General features: G+C 44.0%; 1 protein-coding gene across 2 annotated transcripts; it reads right to left on the bottom strand.

Moving 5' to 3' along the window:
• Nucleotides 1-6,814: 6,814 nt before the first annotated feature.
• LOC123759697 (uncharacterized) lies at nucleotides 6,815-16,111 on the bottom strand. 2 transcript variants are annotated; one of them, XM_045744927.2, is made up of 10 exons: nucleotides 15,916-16,111; nucleotides 13,911-14,063; nucleotides 13,650-13,712; nucleotides 12,645-12,746; nucleotides 11,503-12,528; nucleotides 11,245-11,376; nucleotides 10,923-11,093; nucleotides 9,309-9,458; nucleotides 9,062-9,205; nucleotides 6,815-8,073 (listed from the first exon to the last, which is right to left on the bottom strand). In XM_045744927.2, exons 1-10 carry the CDS (start codon nucleotides 16,060-16,062, stop codon nucleotides 6,967-6,969), a joined length of 3,195 nt encoding a protein of 1,064 aa, XP_045600883.2. In that variant the 5' UTR covers nucleotides 16,063-16,111; the 3' UTR covers nucleotides 6,815-6,966. The 2 variants fall into 2 exon arrangements, with proteins under 2 accessions (XP_045600883.2, XP_045600882.2); XM_045744926.2 differs by having other exon boundaries at nucleotides 13,863-14,063; nucleotides 15,916-16,077.
• Nucleotides 16,112-16,430: the final 319 nt, after the last annotated feature.

The following is a 16,430-nucleotide window of genomic DNA, read 5'->3' on the forward strand; positions in this document are numbered from 1 at the left end:
TCTCTTGATTCTACTCTAGCGACCACGTCCTGAGTCGTTCATTAAAAATTTTTGTTAAAAAATGAAATTTTATCCGATCAATCTGGTAGTTTCTAGTTTAGTTCATTTATTATGCACCCCATACCCATCTTGTGGGCGGTAGTGGAAAGGGTTACAGAGGCACATAATGGGCTCAGGGACTGAACCCCACAATTCATTTAGCTAAGCAAGTAGTAGTTTCAAAATGAGCGCCTTTAGATTGCGCACAATTTAGCACTTTCGCACCCATATGTTGCTTGAGCACGACATATTTTTTTCTCTTGAATGCACTTCAAGCGGCATTTGAAAAATATATTTTTATAAAATCCAATTCTTATCCGATCGACTTGGGGATAGTATAAACATGTTTGCCATTAAATGTTTGCTTTCTCTAATAGCCACATAGCCTATTTGGGAGAACGGCATCATCGTGGTAAGGCCATTGTATTGTTGACACGACGCGTGTAATCAATGTAGTTTTTAATTTGGTGCCGGTCTAACGCATTCTTGTGTGACATTTTATAAATATGTCCTTCTAGAACATTCATTTGTGAACACATTGGTACAAAAATTAGGTACGTACATCGAAAATTAAGGTCAGAACAGTGAAAAGAATATACACTTTTCAATAGGTGTTTCGCCGATCTGCCGTCGGGAGTGAGGTAAGAGGTAACACTTCATCCACTTCCCACACTCTTGAGGGTGGGCCGCGATCATGATTCTACATTTATATGCATATTTCCGTGTAGGAAATTTTATTGCGGTGACAGTGATACTAAAATTAACGACGTAGAACAATTCTGGGGTTGATAAACATGAAGAGATCATAAACATTTCAGCGCGGTATGGCGCTCCCTGCTAACGATCGCCATAGTTTTTTATTTGGTGCGGGTCTCATGTCGGGTTTGGTGAAATTTTACATATATATTCCTCTAGAGCATTCTTTTGCGAACAAATTGATACCAAATTTAAATACATACATGGAATATTAAGGTGAGCAGACCGAAAAAATTATAAACATTTTAGCGTCGCCGCGCGGTCGCCCGAAACGAACGGCGCACAACAGAAAGTACACAGTTTACTCCAGGGAGCGCGTTATTCTAATAGATAATAAATAAATAAATAAATAAATAAATTTTTATTCAGGTAAGGTACATACATACAAGGTAAGATACAAAGTTGATGGATTTATAGATAGAGCTAGTACATACAATGCCTAAAGCCACTATTACGCAAAGCGTTTCGGGCAGGAAAAACATTAAAGACTAAAACTTAATACTAACTGAGTTTAAAGTATAAAATGCGTTGAGAACAAATAAAAATAAAAATAAGAAAGGGGGAAACATGGCTGAAAAAGCAGCACAAATACAATTAGGTCGACAAACAGCGTTGTTTAAAAAAACAGACATGGGTTGACAATGTAATAATATTATAATACTATAATAATAATAAATAGTAAATAACTTGTAATAAAAGGAGCCCAATATTTTGTTTGCCGACTGATACGGTTTTCATCGTAATATATTTGAATGCATAGAGTACACTACAATATTTTGTTGGTTTTATTAATATTATCACTGCACGTATTTAATAAAAAAATACGATAATATGATAACTTTCCAATATTTGCTTCTTTTTTTTAACAAGCATAGGTATACACAATGTGCTGCTACCTTATTCTATATGAAAGCTAACAGGGTGTAGATAAAAAAAAACTAGCTGTAAGTTCATCTAATATCCCCATCTCACAGGATGGTTAATCATATATATATTTGCTCCTCAATTTCGAACGAGAAGCAACGGGATCAAATTCAACAAGCCACAGTGTAGGACAGAAAACAGGAGATGCTTTTTCACCTATAGGGTTGTAAACCCGTAGAACCGCCTACCCGCCGAAGCCGTAAACGCCAAAACTCTGGGCATTCAAGTAAATATTTATATGACTGGGTTTTCTGGGACCAGACTAGTTCAAGAACTGAGAGGTATGAGCTACCAGGAAAGGCTACGGGAGCTAAACCTTACGTCCCTGGAGGACAGAAGAGTACGGGGAGACATGATTACCACCTACAAAATTTTTAGGGAAACTGATAAGGTGGACAAAGACAAACTAATTGCCATGGGTGGAACACGAACAAGGGGACGCAGGTGGAAACTTAGTACCCAAATGAGTCACAGGGACCACACTAGTCATGAATACTGGTAGCAGTAATAACTCACTAGTCATGAATACTGGTAGCAGCAGCACCTTACTAGTAGGGAATACTGGTAGCAGCAGCACCTTACTAGTAGGGAATACTGGTAGCAGCAGCACCTTACTAGTAGGGAATACTGGTAGCAGTAATATACAACACTAGTCAGGAATACTGATAGAAGTGGCACCTCACGAGTCAGGAATACTGGTAGCAGTAATACCACTCAAGTCAGGAATACTGGTAGCAGTAATACCTCACTAGTTAGGAATACTGGTAGCAGTAATACCTCACTAGTTAGGAATACTGGTAGCAGAAATACCACACTTGTCAGGAGTACTAGTAGCAGTAGCACTACACTAGTCAGGAACACTGGTAGCAGTAACTCTACACTAGTTAGGAATGCAGGTAGCAGTAATACCACACTAGTCAGGAATACTGGATACCTGATCAACCAGGCTGTGACTCATACGTCAGGCTGCGAGCAGCCGCGTCCAACAGCCTGGTTGATCAGTTCAGCAACCAGGAGGTCTGGTCGACGACCGGGCCGCGGGGACGCTAAGCCCCGGAAGCACCTCAAGGTAAGCCCCTCACGAGTCAGGAGTACTGGTAGCAGTGATACCACACAGGGGACGTTTGAAAGAACTTTTTCAGTGTCAGAGTAGTTAACAGATGGAATGTATTAGGCAGTGATGTGGTGGAGGCTGACTCCATACACAGTTTCAAATGTAGATTTGATAGAGCCCAGTAGGCTCAGGAATCTGTACACCAGTTGATTGATAGTTGAGAGGCGGGACCAAAGAGCCAGAGCTCAACCCCCGCAAGCACAACTAGGTGAAATTATAAAGGGGTGCTGCTATAGGACTATAGTGTGTGGTGGGGGACCTTAAAGTGTACTGTTAGGGCCCTGTGTGTGGCGGGGACCCTTAAGGGGTGCTACTAGCTAGGACTTTGGTGTGTGGTGGGGACCTTAAGGGGTGCTGCCAGGATCTTGGTGTGTGGTAGAGACCTTAAGGGGGTGTAGTGGGGATCTTGAGGCGCGTGGTGGTAAAATGGCGTATGGCGGGAACCATGGTGTATGGCGAGAGGCTTTGGCATGTAGCTGTCACCTTAAAAGATGCGACTAGAACTTTTCACGGTCCATAGGAAACATGAGGTGTGATGGGAATTGTAAGGCGTGATGAATTAGTATTATGAAGAATAGGCTGGAATTGTAAAAGGAAGGAGGGAATCGTAAAGGGTTGGTGGCAATTGTAAAGTGTAGCGGAAATTTTAATTATATAAGGTGGCGGGAAGATTGAACTGAGCTGGCACGTCACTTCAGTATATTAGTATTTGCGGAAAATTTAAATACTGTAGGCTATTAACGAAAATAAACCTCCAGACATGTTGCTCCTGTACTGCTATAGCCAAGCAAGAGTTTGTTAAGCGCCAAGATGTCAAAACTAACATTCATTATGGCGTTAAAATTAAGATAATGAGTGTTAATTGTGGCGGGAAGTTCCAAAACAAATGAGTGGCGCCATCTGTAGCTGTATATAAGAAATGCGCGCCAAGTGTGTGTCAACAGCACATGCGCTCCTGTGCCAGGTAAGTCCACTACGAGCTCACCATAGCCCGTGCTACTTGGAACTTGTTCCGAGTAGCTGAATCTATAACAACAAGTGCAAGTGGGTCACTTCAGTCCGGTCTCCAGTCAGGTGAACAGGTGCAGCTGACAACCGGCCCAAGTAAGGTAAGAGTAGTGGAAAATTTAGCAGTTTTATTGTGTTAATGTAAGCTGTGAGAAGGAATGGCAAATAAAACAGTCCAGATGAATGAGTTAATGTTAAATCTTTGGCCGAATAGGCTGTTGTCTGGTAATTCATTGTTCCTTATTCAAACTTCTACCCAGTTATTCATTTCTCGATCCTTACCCGTTCGCAGGGTCGTTGGTCTTCTGTTACTAGCAACAAACTGCGTGCTTTTAAGGGTAGCGTGTCCCCCATGGCCTTCCTACTACCACCGTAACCAGCAGTGGGAAACGGCTCTAGCAAGGTTACGCATTCGTCATACACGTTTAGCTCAGGGGCGCCGCCCTGCTCCTTATTGTTCAAACTGCATTGCCCCTCTTATGGTCGTGCATATCTTTGTTGAATGTCCTGACTTCCAGGTGCGTGTCTTGCTTCCCAACCGTCCCTCACGGTCACTTGTCTCTCTATAGAATCTTTGGTGAATCAGATACCTTTGATATCGTTCGCCTTTTGCATTTTCTGTTCTCGTATTGGCATCCCTAGTGATATTTAGCGCCTTTCGGATAACCCACATATTTGATGGTGCTACATATAGCCTTTCCGGCTTGGTGTCTTTTATTTGATAATTACTTACTGTCACAGTGTAGTGTAGAGAAAAAGCAGTTACAGCCCTGCTCCTGTGCCAGGTAAGTCCTCTACGGGTTCACCATAGCCCGTGCTACTTAGAGCTTTTTGTTCCGAGTAGCTAAATCTAAAACAACAACAACATGGAGAGAAAGCTTGGATACGGGAGATACCAGAATCACTTAAATAAAATATATGGAACACCCTCCACCCTGATCATCACTGACTACATCAGTTCACAACGTCCCTGTTGATGGCCACACGTGTTGACTCTGGTGCCTACTCTTAGCTTGTATCTTATTCCACAGTACTGTTTACCTGCTATTGTCAATGTGTGATTTAATATTCCTTATTTGCTACCTCCCTCATATTGCTGATAGCAGAGGAGAAACGGGACCAAATCTCTTACTTAAAGTGTCGAGAGAAGAGGGAATTGTTAATAAATACAGTAAAGGCAAATTATCAGACAAAAAATTGCAAATATGCGTTTTGTTGTATGCATTTTCAAGGAAGAAAGGCAATCTGAATATGTACTGTACATCTTATTCTACTAAAACATCTGTAATGTAATGGCATTATTGAAACCAAATTGTGAGGGCAAACAGCACTGATATTCCAGAAAAGTTCTACATAAGTTCATTAATCATGATTTTGAGTAATTTGGAGACAACTTATAAGGGCAATGAGCTAATAATCCAGCCCATTCTCTTGATTTACATAACATACACAATGCGAACCCTTGCCATCTATCTAGCCTAACCTACCGATGAATAGGAAACGTGGATATTTGTGAGTTGTTACTTTTCATAGAACTCTGTACGTTTGGAACTGTAGCGTACAAAATGAGACTCATTAGTTGAGAGGACGGGTTAAATAATCTTTAGGTGAAGAACCAGATTTCTCTCGAGTTTTGCAAGGAGAAACGAATGCTTGCTTCCAATCACTGGGAATATACCCCATCCACCTTCACGCAATTTTTAATAGACATCAGATATAAGAGAATAGAAATTGGGAGGTGGTACAACATTTCATAATATCTCTTCTAGTCTCACAGACAGATTTACAGAACAATAAGGTAGATTTTGGGTCGGCTAGTGTAAGTAGTTATGTGAAGAATGGTAATTGGAATAAAATCTAAAGACAAAGATTGCAGTTCATAAGCATACTTTAGAGTGAAAAGGTATGTGTTATATGGGCACCATAGCTTATAGAGCGGAAACATGCATCATGAGTATTCGTGACAGATATAGGGTAATCAGTCAAGAATCCAAAACAATGAAAGGTAGAGGTCATGTTCGGGAAGTATTTGCCAGCAATTTTCATAGATCTTTTGCTAAGCACAGAATGCAAACGAATGGCAATAAAAATCCCTCGAAAGTCAAAAGGCCACTTGGGAACAACCTACAACTAACAATCTACGGAAATGACCAAGTATGTGGAAAGAATGTGTAGATGGTAAGGCCAAAAAACTCTACAAATATCTACATGTGAGACAAACCAAACCTCCAAGAGTGGAAAAACAATCAAGGTTTCCCCTCTCTGGTTACCCTCTCAGAAGAACTTCTCTCACAGACGCAGGACTAGAAATGGAGCCATCAGTCGCTCTAAAACCATTGAACCAGATAAAAGGAAGCGCGTGAGCTCACGGGAAACCCCGAAACCTTAGAAAGCCTAATGCTAAACAACATACATTGGGATATGAAGAAGACAATATTAACCGCAGGAAGTCATGGACGTAGCAACACAGTAGGCATATTCCAAGGGTATTCGAAGAGAAAGTAGGCTCTGCAACCACCATTAAAATCCCGTAGGGAAGCTGCCATAAAGTCTCCACCAGCAACAGCAGACCAGAAAGCGGTCGTGGCTACCAAAAACCAAGGGTGATAGCCAAGAAGCTGTCTATCTAATGGCCATGGCAGAAGTTTGAAGTTTGTTGCACCCCACCTTTGGTAAATATGTACTGTACATGAATTCAATGTTAGATATGTTATTCCATATTGACAGAACACCGAAGAAATGGTAGCAGCACCAACACTCAAAGACATAAACTGCAATTGCTGGGAAAGATTGCGAGGTCGCCGCCAGAGGCACCTGTTAGGCCACGGCCAGTGCCAGCAAATAACACAGGCCATAGAGTGGAATAACCCCGCAGCTACCAAAGTGAATGATGGGGGGCAAAAGGAATGACCTTCAGTTATTCAGTGACCTTATGAATGATTGATTTTTAACATTAGGGTTTTAATTCAACCATTTGTCAAATAATCCATTTATTATAGAAAAGAAATATCACAGACTATATTTTGTGAGTATTACACTGCTGTATTGTTTGCCAATTTTATAAATAAGCATGAAGTACTGTATGAGCAGGCATATTTATTACAGTGGTTATGCTTATAACTTGCTCACTTTCCACTGTATCCTCCTGCGCTCTGCTGCTGCTCCTGTTGATGTTCCTTGTTAATGATGCCATTCACCCACTCACGGAAGTGTTGGACATCAACATACACGCCAGGCACGTCTTTCTGACCACAGCCAATGCCCCAGGCGGTGATGCCAGTGAGGACATAATCGCCTGTGGTGGGATCCTGGCAGGCCAGAGGTCCGCCACCATCACCTTCGCACGCGTCCTTGTTCTCTTCACCTCCAGCACACATGAACGATTTGTCCAGGATGAAGAACTTGCCCAGACGAGTTTTTCGTAGTAGATTCTGACAATCGTTACGGTCCACTACTGGTACTTCGACCTTCTTCAAGATCACTTGATATTGACCGCCATCGAAAGCATCCTTACCCCAACCCGTAGCAAAGCATCGAGTTCCCTTAGGAATTATTTGTCCATGATTTGGAAGACAAATTGTGTTGATATGATACTTGAATACTATGGGCTCACTTAACTCTATCACAGCGATGTCATTGTGGACGTTTTTGGGATTAAATAGTGGGTGTATTGTAATAGATGCCACATTTGCGTCGTAGTACTGCAGAGGTTCTTTATAGTCGTCGACCTGCCACTCACCGAGCCGTACACGGAGGTCTTGTGGAGTGAATCCTTTAACACAATGAGCTGCGGTCAGCAGCCAGCGGTCACCGATTAGGGAAGCACCGCACTTGAAGGTGTAGTTAGTGAAAAAGACAATTCCCTGCCAAGGGAACTCGCCGAAGTGGGTCTGATAGTAAAGGAGGTCAACATTTTTTATGCGAGTATCAAGAAGCTCATTGCGGACACCACACTTTCCTGCAGCCACGTAGGTTTCATCAACCGGTGGTAGTTTTGGGTTCTGGCAACAGCTTCCGGGAGATACAAGACCAGTACCGCTTAAGCGACACTGTGCCCATTTGCCGCTGCTAGAGTAGGGGAGGAAGGCACCAGTGTTATCGAGAAGCTCTCCTTGGCAGAGGATCTCCGGCAGACATACAGAGTTCTCGGGACAGCTGTCGAGGATGGGCTCACTTGGCTTCGGGGGAGGGTAGCAGCACGCGCCCACTATGTTGGGGTTGACGTAACATGCCTGGTGATGTAACACATATTTATTCATCTAATACTTGTTTTCATACATGCTAACATTAAGAGTTTAAGATCTCGAATTAAACGTCTTGTATAAAAAACGCAATCCAATTTTATATTGCAAATTTTTGGGGAATTTACTTTTATATTTACTTTGTGCATGTTTTCATAGATTAACAAAATTCTTGAAAATAAATAATTGGGCCATTTATGTGCATGACTTATTGTAAGGATACAAGTGTATTGCTTAATAATTTAATGAAGACTATAATCCATTAATATTCAACGGAAGTTGGGTATTAATGAATTATAGTCTTGACAGTCTTGACATTATAGTCTTGACATTGTCAGTGGGGGGTAGGACAAGAGGTGTAGGATATTGGCAACAGGGGTTGGACATTGATAAGAGGTGTTGGATATTGACAACAGGGGTTGGACATTGATAAGAGGTGTAGGATATTGGCAACAGGGGTTGGACATTGATAAGAGGTGTAGGATATTGGCAAGAGGGGTTGGACATTGATAAGAGGTGTAGGATATTGACAACAGGGGTTGGACATTGATAAGAGGTGTAGGATATTGGCAACAGGGGTTGGACATTGATAAGAGGTGTAGGATATTGGCAACAGGGGTTGGACATTGATAAGAGGTGTAGGATATTGACAACAGGGGTTGGACATTGATAAGAGGTGTAGGATATTGGCAACAGGGGTTGGACATTGACAAGAGGCGTTGGATATTGGCAACAGGGGTTGGACATTGATAAGAGGTGTAGGATATTGACAACAGGGGTTGGACATTGATAAGAGGTGTAGGATATTGACAACAGGGGTTGGACATTGACAAGAGGCGTTGGATATTGACAACAGGGGTTGGACATTGACAAGAGGTGTTGGATATTGGCAAAAAGCACAGCGAGAAAGTGAAGAGCGCAAATAACAATGGGAGAGCGTGGCTGGCGCCCCAAGCTTGGCTGGGCAGTGAGCACTCACCGAGTTGGAAGGAGGAGATTTAGTGCCATCAGAGTAGCAGAGGTCAGACACGAGGCAGGTCTCTCCTCCCGGGCACGTCTTGAGGGGTGCTGGAGGCGTGCAACACTGGCCTACCTCCCCGGCACCGCCAGACACATAGCACGTCTGTTACACGGAATACTTTCATTAGATCTAGGTGCTCACACGCGTAAACTTCTCAATACGTAAGCAGTCCAGACGCGGTAACAAGGTACAGTAGAGTAATTACCTGGTATTCACCAAGGGGGTCGACGGTAATTTTTCCGCCGCAGGAGCCCGTCGCCACACACTTTTGTGTTCCGTCTAGCGAGCATTTCTCCAGCGGTGGGAGAGGGTCGCAGCACACACCTACCACAGTTCCCTTGCTCACGAAACAAGGCTATTGGAATGGAAAGTGGAAAATTAATTACTAACCATATTTTGCTAACCCTGCACGATCTTATACAAAAAATTATTTTCACATTTTAATGATTATTCCTTCCTCTCTAACCGACTGATTAAAAACTTAACAATCTGTAAATGCCTTTTTACTTTCCATGGAATAACTGAGATCTAGCAGTAGATTTAGTAAATACACCTAAGAAAGATAGTGTTATCTTGAGTTTATCTTGAGATGATTTCGGGACTTAGCGTCCCCGCGGCCCGGTCCTCGACCGGACCTCCTTTTTGTTACACACCCCCAGAAAGCAACCCGTAGCAGCTGTCTAACTCCCAGGTACCAATTTACTGCTAGGTAACAGGGGCATCAGGGTGAAAAAAACATTTTGTCTATTTGTCTCCGTCTCCACCGGGGATCGAACCCGGAGCCTCAGGACTATGAATCCGAAGCGCTGTCCACCCAGCGGCCAGGCGCACATCAATGTTATTAAGTAAACATTGAAAAGCATGACTGAAAGATCTTAGCTTATGGGTAACGATGTGTATTAGTGTTACACCTGACGGCTCTATAGAAATAGGTGGAAGGTGTACCGGATGCTCATCTAATATATTTTAGCGATCTTTTGTCGCTCAAACCGTACTGGCCACTGAATACTTAAAATACAAAAGCAGTGGAATACTGTGATTCACAGAGTGCGCTCATGACACTGAATGAACAGAGTAGTAACACACAGAAAATAATCAGTGATATTCAAAGGAATGTTTTAGCATCAAGTGAAAATAGATTTCAGATATATATAATTCCTTTCGATATACAATCACTTGTTGGCATCTCAAAGCATGATACTATTAAAATGCTTGCAAAAAAAACTGTAGTAGACCAGCAGTAGAAATTTATATGGGCGTTTGGGCAAAGAGCAGTAACAAAGAGAATACTGGGATGAATACTTGATTAAAATCTTACTGAACTAACAAATTCACAAACACCTGAAAATGGTGGCAATAAACTTTATGATGAATACCGTGAGGAGACATTTATATATGGAACTATTAGAGCAAGCGAGGTTATGCCTGGTATGCCAATATGATAAAGCTAGCTGGTAGCTTTATCATAATTCGTGTGTCGAATCACAATACATCAACTTTTAACAATTCGACAAAACGAATTATTAAATTATATGTTTAAGAGATATGTAGCCTTGTCCATGGAGGGCAGAACAAATATGCTTATGGTGACCAGACCACACACTAGAAGGTGAAGGGACGACGACGTTTCGGTCCGTCCTGGACCATTATTCTCAAGTCGATTGTCGACTTTACAATGGTCCAGGATGGACCGAAACGTCGTCGTCTGGTCTGGTCAACATACTTTAGCCACGTTATTGTGACTCATCGCCTGCTTATGGTGGTAAGCAATGCGCAAATGAATGGTCACGTCTGTAGCAGAAAAAATAACAAATCTTACGGAATGGACTCTGATGTCGATGTTGCCAACGCCGTCTGTGGTGAGGGTGGTGCGGGCGGTGCACTGGGCCTGGGTGATGCACGTCTTGGGACTCGGGCACGTCTGGATTGGCTTAGGCGCCGGCGGCGTGCAACAGATTCCCGCCTCCAAGTTGGGGCCCACAAAACAATCCTGAACACATCATGAACATATTAACGCATAGTTCATAAGTTTCGTAATATATGTAGCAATTATGCTACATATATTATATGCGTGTTATGACAAAAATCACAGAAAATATTAAGTGACTATATGTATAATGATGCGACGTGGCCGCCCTAACCTTATATTTGCCAGCGGCGTCTTTGACAATGGTGCCGTCGCAGGCGCCTTGAGCTACGCACAAGTTGCCGGCCTTGCAGGATGGGTACGCACAGCACACAGCCTCCACCGTCGGGTAGTTGGGGTTAACGCACTGTTGACATATATGGCAGATGATATGAGACTAGTGTCCATTAAATCAAAGGTTAATAAGTATAGATAATAATATTTGTATATATAAAACAGAAAGAAAACGCAGTCATGGTTCTCAAACACTCACCTTATTACCGAAGCGGAGGTCGAGGAGGCCTTCTCCGGAGGTGTTGATTTTACCGTCATGGCAGAGATAAGCTGGGACACATTCCTTCGTCTCTTCGCACTTCCCTGTTACCACAGTTTGCCCCCCACCTTGTTGTTGCTGAACATCTACGATAGTACCAGTGCCGCCACTGCCGTGAGCTCCCCCACCTACATCAGCAGAGCCGCCCCCTGCTAGGTGGCCACCACCACCTGCTCCCACATCTACGATAGTACCAGTGCCACCACTGCCGTGAGCTCCTCCACCTACATCAGCAGACCCACCCCCTGCTTGGTGGCCACCACCACCTGCTCCCACATCTACGATAGTACCAGTACCGCCACTGCCGTGAGCTGCTCCACCTGCAGTAGCAGAGCCACCATCTGCTCCCACATCTACGATAGTACCAGTGCCGCCACTGCCGTGAGCTGCTCCACCTGCAGTAGCAGAGCCATCTCCTGATAGGTGACCACCACCACCTGATCCCACATCTACGATAGTACCAGTACCGCCACTCCCGTGAGCTCCTCCACCTGCAGTAGCAGAGCCACCACCTGCTCCCACATCTACGGTAGTACCAGTGCCGCCACTGCCGTGAGCTGCTCCACCTGCAGTAGCAGAGCCACCCCCTGCTAGGTGGCCACCACCACCTGCTCCCACATCTACGGTAGTACCAGTACCGCCACTCCCGTGAGCTCCTCCACCTGCAGTAGCAGAGCCACCACCTGCTCCCACATCTACGGTAGTACCAGTGCCGCCGCTGCTGTGAGGTGCTCCACCTGCTCCCTCTACGACAGTAGCGGAACCACCTCCTTGGTAGCCACCACTACCACCTGCTCCCTCCACGACAGCAGCAGAACCACCCCCTGCTAGGCCACCTGCTCCCACCTCCACGATGGAGCCAGTGCCGCCGAAGCTGTCAGACGATCCGCCTCCCTCCGCGACGGTGGTATGTCCAGGAAGAAGGCAGCAGATCTTGCCGATGCCACCGCACAGAGTTCCAGTGTTCTGCCAAGATGAAGAAAAAGTCAGATCTTGAGGGGTAATATACGTAGCATGTTCTGAAATGAATAAATTTTATACGGAAGAAAAATATATAGCAAAGAAGACTAGCGTGTACATACCTGCTGTGGCACTGGTTCAGGCGTGCGCAGGTTCAGCAGGCCTATCCCACTTGTGTTTATCTCACCATCTACACATAACTGCCACGGCACGCACCCATAGTTCTGTAACACAAGTATAAACAAATTATTTAAAGCATACCACCAACGGTTGATTTTAGAAGTCCAGAAAATGGGTGTATATGTCAAGCCCATTTCGAGGACAGAAATATCCTAAGAACTCCAGCAAGAATGTAGGAAGAGCCATATAGCTATGGGTCATCCAAGATAGTTTAGATTTCTAGGCTTAGGCTCGCCAACAAGTACTTCTGGTAATTTACACCCCATGCTGGAGGTCTGACCAAACGTTTCCTTGTTAGCAAAACTATTATATACCTTACGTCATTATGTAATTTAATGTAAAAAAACAAGAATTTAATAGTAACTCCATCATTAATGTTCAAGATATGCTCATGCATTTTATTCGGAATAACATATTATCCAAAATTCTTGGCGCGTATGAGGCTTGCCTGAGATAGGTAATGAACAAACTGTAGGTTTCCACTGTCCCTTACTTGCTTTTCTCATGACGTTGATGCAGTAATAAATTAGATCACTATCCTTCAAACTTCGAAAATTTTAAGAAATAAAACTCGTTACTAGCACACTACAAATTTAAATGTCTTCGCCTATAGAACACCGGGTTCAGTTCTTGGACTTATCATGCGACACTTTAATATTCATAGTAGTGAAGCTAAACCTAACCAAAACTGCGAGTAGAGAGTAGATTGCTGACGTATATGTTAACCTTTGTAACATGCTCATCAGTGCCGTAACTTTTTAAGTAACGAATATTGGTGCCCATTATATGCCTCTGAGCTTTTCCACTACCACTCACATGATGAATATGGAGGTGCACTACCACTCACACGGTGGCTATGGGGGATTATAATCAATGAACTAAACTAACTGCTGTTGCTGCTTTTGATCACCGTAAAGTTATACATGATGTACAGTGTGGACACTGACCTTGCTACAGTCCGCAGCCTGCTGGAACGTGAAGTCTTCTGTCAGTGTCACTCCCTCAGCGCCCTGTAAAATACGGTAGTTACCAATTTTGCTTCAACTGTCAAGTCATCTAAATGACTAAAAATAATCGATTTTTGCAAATGATACCCTGCACCAAAACACCAAGATACATCGTGCAAATTTTACGAGAAAAAAGATAATAATCATTCTTACTTTATCAAAGACTCCTTCATCTTGCCACCAGAAACTGCCCTGTCCCACCTGCTGCTGCTGGTCAGCTATTCCTTCCTGCGCCGCCTGCTGCTTCTCGTCAGCGGCTGCTGCACCACTGCTCACCCCGGGGTACTGGGGCCAGGCTCTGACAGCCCCAATCGTCACCACCAGCAGTATGGACACCAGTACGCCACTCCTCATCTGTTGACAAAAGTTTAAATCTCGATTATACAGTTAACTTTATTTATTTATTTATTTATTTATTTATTTATTTATATACAAGAAGGTACATTGGGTTTGTGAGAATACATAGCATAGTACAGTAATTGCACTCTTGTAAGCCACTAGTACGCGCAGCGTTTCGGGCAGGCCCTTAATCTAACAGATAGTTTTAAGTAGGTGTAGGTTTAAGTAGGTAAGGTTAAGTAGTAGGTTTAACTGTTATCATGTGGGACGGAGTGCTGAAAGATATCAATGAATTCAACCCTATATAGGACTGGGGCCTCGATAAGGCTAACAGGTTCCAGTCCCTGACAATCAGAAAGCAATTCAAGGCCATCTTACTGAACTGTGATATTCCTGGACAGAAGGCTTCTGTCCAGTATTTGTACTCTCACCACACTTAAACAGTCAAACACAGGTTTTAGTGAATGTTTTCATTGTGTGAGGTAGTCCGTCTACCGCCGCCCTCTGGATGGGTGCGCCTTCCACCGCCGCCCACTGGTTGGGTGCGCCTTCCACCGCCGCCCACTGGTTGGGTGCGCCTTCCACCGCCGCCCACTGGATAGGTGCGCCTTCCACCGCCGCCCACTGGTTGGGTGCGCCTTCCACCGCCGCCCACTGGTTGGGTGCGCCTTCCACCGCCGCGCACTGGATAGGTGCGCCTTCCACAGCCGCCCACTGGATTGGTGCACCGACCCCCCCCCCCTAATCCCAGTACAACCTGTCCTCTTACAAAGAACGTCGCATTTCTATCATATGCGTTACATAAGGCCAAAAATTGTCGTACTTGAAAATGGAAGCGGCTCGCGAAAGTGACGTACTGTTCCGTTTTCTGTTTTGTCCTCTGGTAGGTTAGGAGAGACCACTTCAAATTGACCGTTTTCTTGACGTTGGCAAACCTTAGGAGCACGGGCTGCCCACTGAATGAGCTCACGTTCCACCGCCATTCACTGAATGAGCACACCTTCCACCGCCACCCACCTGTGTCTTCCACTGAATCGGCGCTCCTTCCACCGCCGCCCACTGGGTGGGAGGCCCTTCCACTGCTGTTCACTGGGTAGGTGTGCTTTTCAAAGCCGCCCACTGAGTAGGTGAATCTTCCTCTTCCGCCCACTAGGTGGGTGAACCTTCCACCGCCACTCACAATGGGGGCTGGTGTACCTTCCTCCGCCACCCATTACGTGGGTGTATCTTCCCTCGCCGCCCACTAGGTGGGTGCAGGGTGTATGATTCACACATAAACTCTTAATGTAAACTAAATGCAAATTCCTGAGCTTTAAACTAATATGGAATTCAGTTCTTGACTCTGGCCCTTGTGTCTGGTCTCCGGCCAATGACTGTGGCACTAAACTATGTAAAACTGTCAAGAGACTGTTGATGAATATTAATAAACGCTGTAAACCTTTCATCAATTCTGTAATCTTTGCAAAATGTATAATGTGGGGTTTTGTTTCTGAGGCTATTATGTGCCTCTATAAGGTTTCTACCACACCACATATCATGATGAGAAAATATATAAACTAATTTAAATAACATCAAGTTTGTATCAACATTATACTTATTTTAATACTGTATGCACGTTAGTGAATAAAACCTCGCTTTTTTACAGTACAAAATTCCCAACGTGTACACCACCTCAGCCCAGTTTCACATGAGCATTTCACTTTTATATGCTAAATGCTGCATCTCATGTTCTATGGTAACATAAATGCGTCTCGTTCACAAATACGCATCTGATGCTTGATGGTAACAGATTTAGGCGAAACACTGACAGTTAACAATATATTCAATAGTATTTACACACAAAAAAATATAATGTTTAAAAGCCCACCTTTAAGACGCGCTGCTTTGAGGAGAACTGCAAGACTGACGTGAAACAGGGCTTCTTATAGCTTGTGTTACATGGAGGAGGAGCGAGGGAGGAGCCTAGCCCAGCACCCCGGCGCCCCCACGCCTGGACCCCGGGGCTCCACCCCATCTATCCTGGATTTCCCTGGACGGTGGAGCTGGGATGTTAACGCTGCTCTGAGCCCTGTGAATGGTGAATGTCTTACCGAAGCCACACTCATCTTCACAATTTGACTTGTAATTTGAGAAGAAAAAACTATTGGCGACATGTAAAGAAATATCATATGATTTTGAAGGTTTCTGAAGGTTACAATAATACCCACAAACTGCACTTAATAATCTATGTAGGTTCCGAAGGTTGGCCTACAGCCAAGAGTTGAGACCATCCATTACCAGTACTAACGACATGAACGTCCCCTCCTTCACAAGGTTAAATACTGACGTACTTGCTTTAGTATGTCGCATTGCAGTTGGCTTCATTCGCAATTGAGTACGTTT

This window comes from Procambarus clarkii, chromosome 8 (genome assembly GCF_040958095.1).
Source record: "Procambarus clarkii isolate CNS0578487 chromosome 8, FALCON_Pclarkii_2.0, whole genome shotgun sequence".
Classification (NCBI taxonomy): Eukaryota; Metazoa; Arthropoda; class Malacostraca; order Decapoda; family Cambaridae; genus Procambarus; species Procambarus clarkii.

Excerpts from the sequence above, each read along its gene's own strand:
- LOC123759697 (XM_045744926.2), bottom strand. The coding sequence starts at position 16,062 with ATGGGGTGGAGCCCCGGGGTCCAGGCGTGGGGGCGCCGGGGTGCTGGG. Across the intron at positions 14,064-15,915 it reads CAAAGCAGCGCGTCTTAAAG|ATGAGGAGTGGCGTACTGGT; the intron begins GTGGGCTTTTAA and ends TTTTGTCAACAG. Across the intron at positions 9,206-9,308 it reads ACCCCCTTGGTGAATACCAG|ACGTGCTATGTGTCTGGCGG; the intron begins GTAATTACTCTA and ends TCCGTGTAACAG.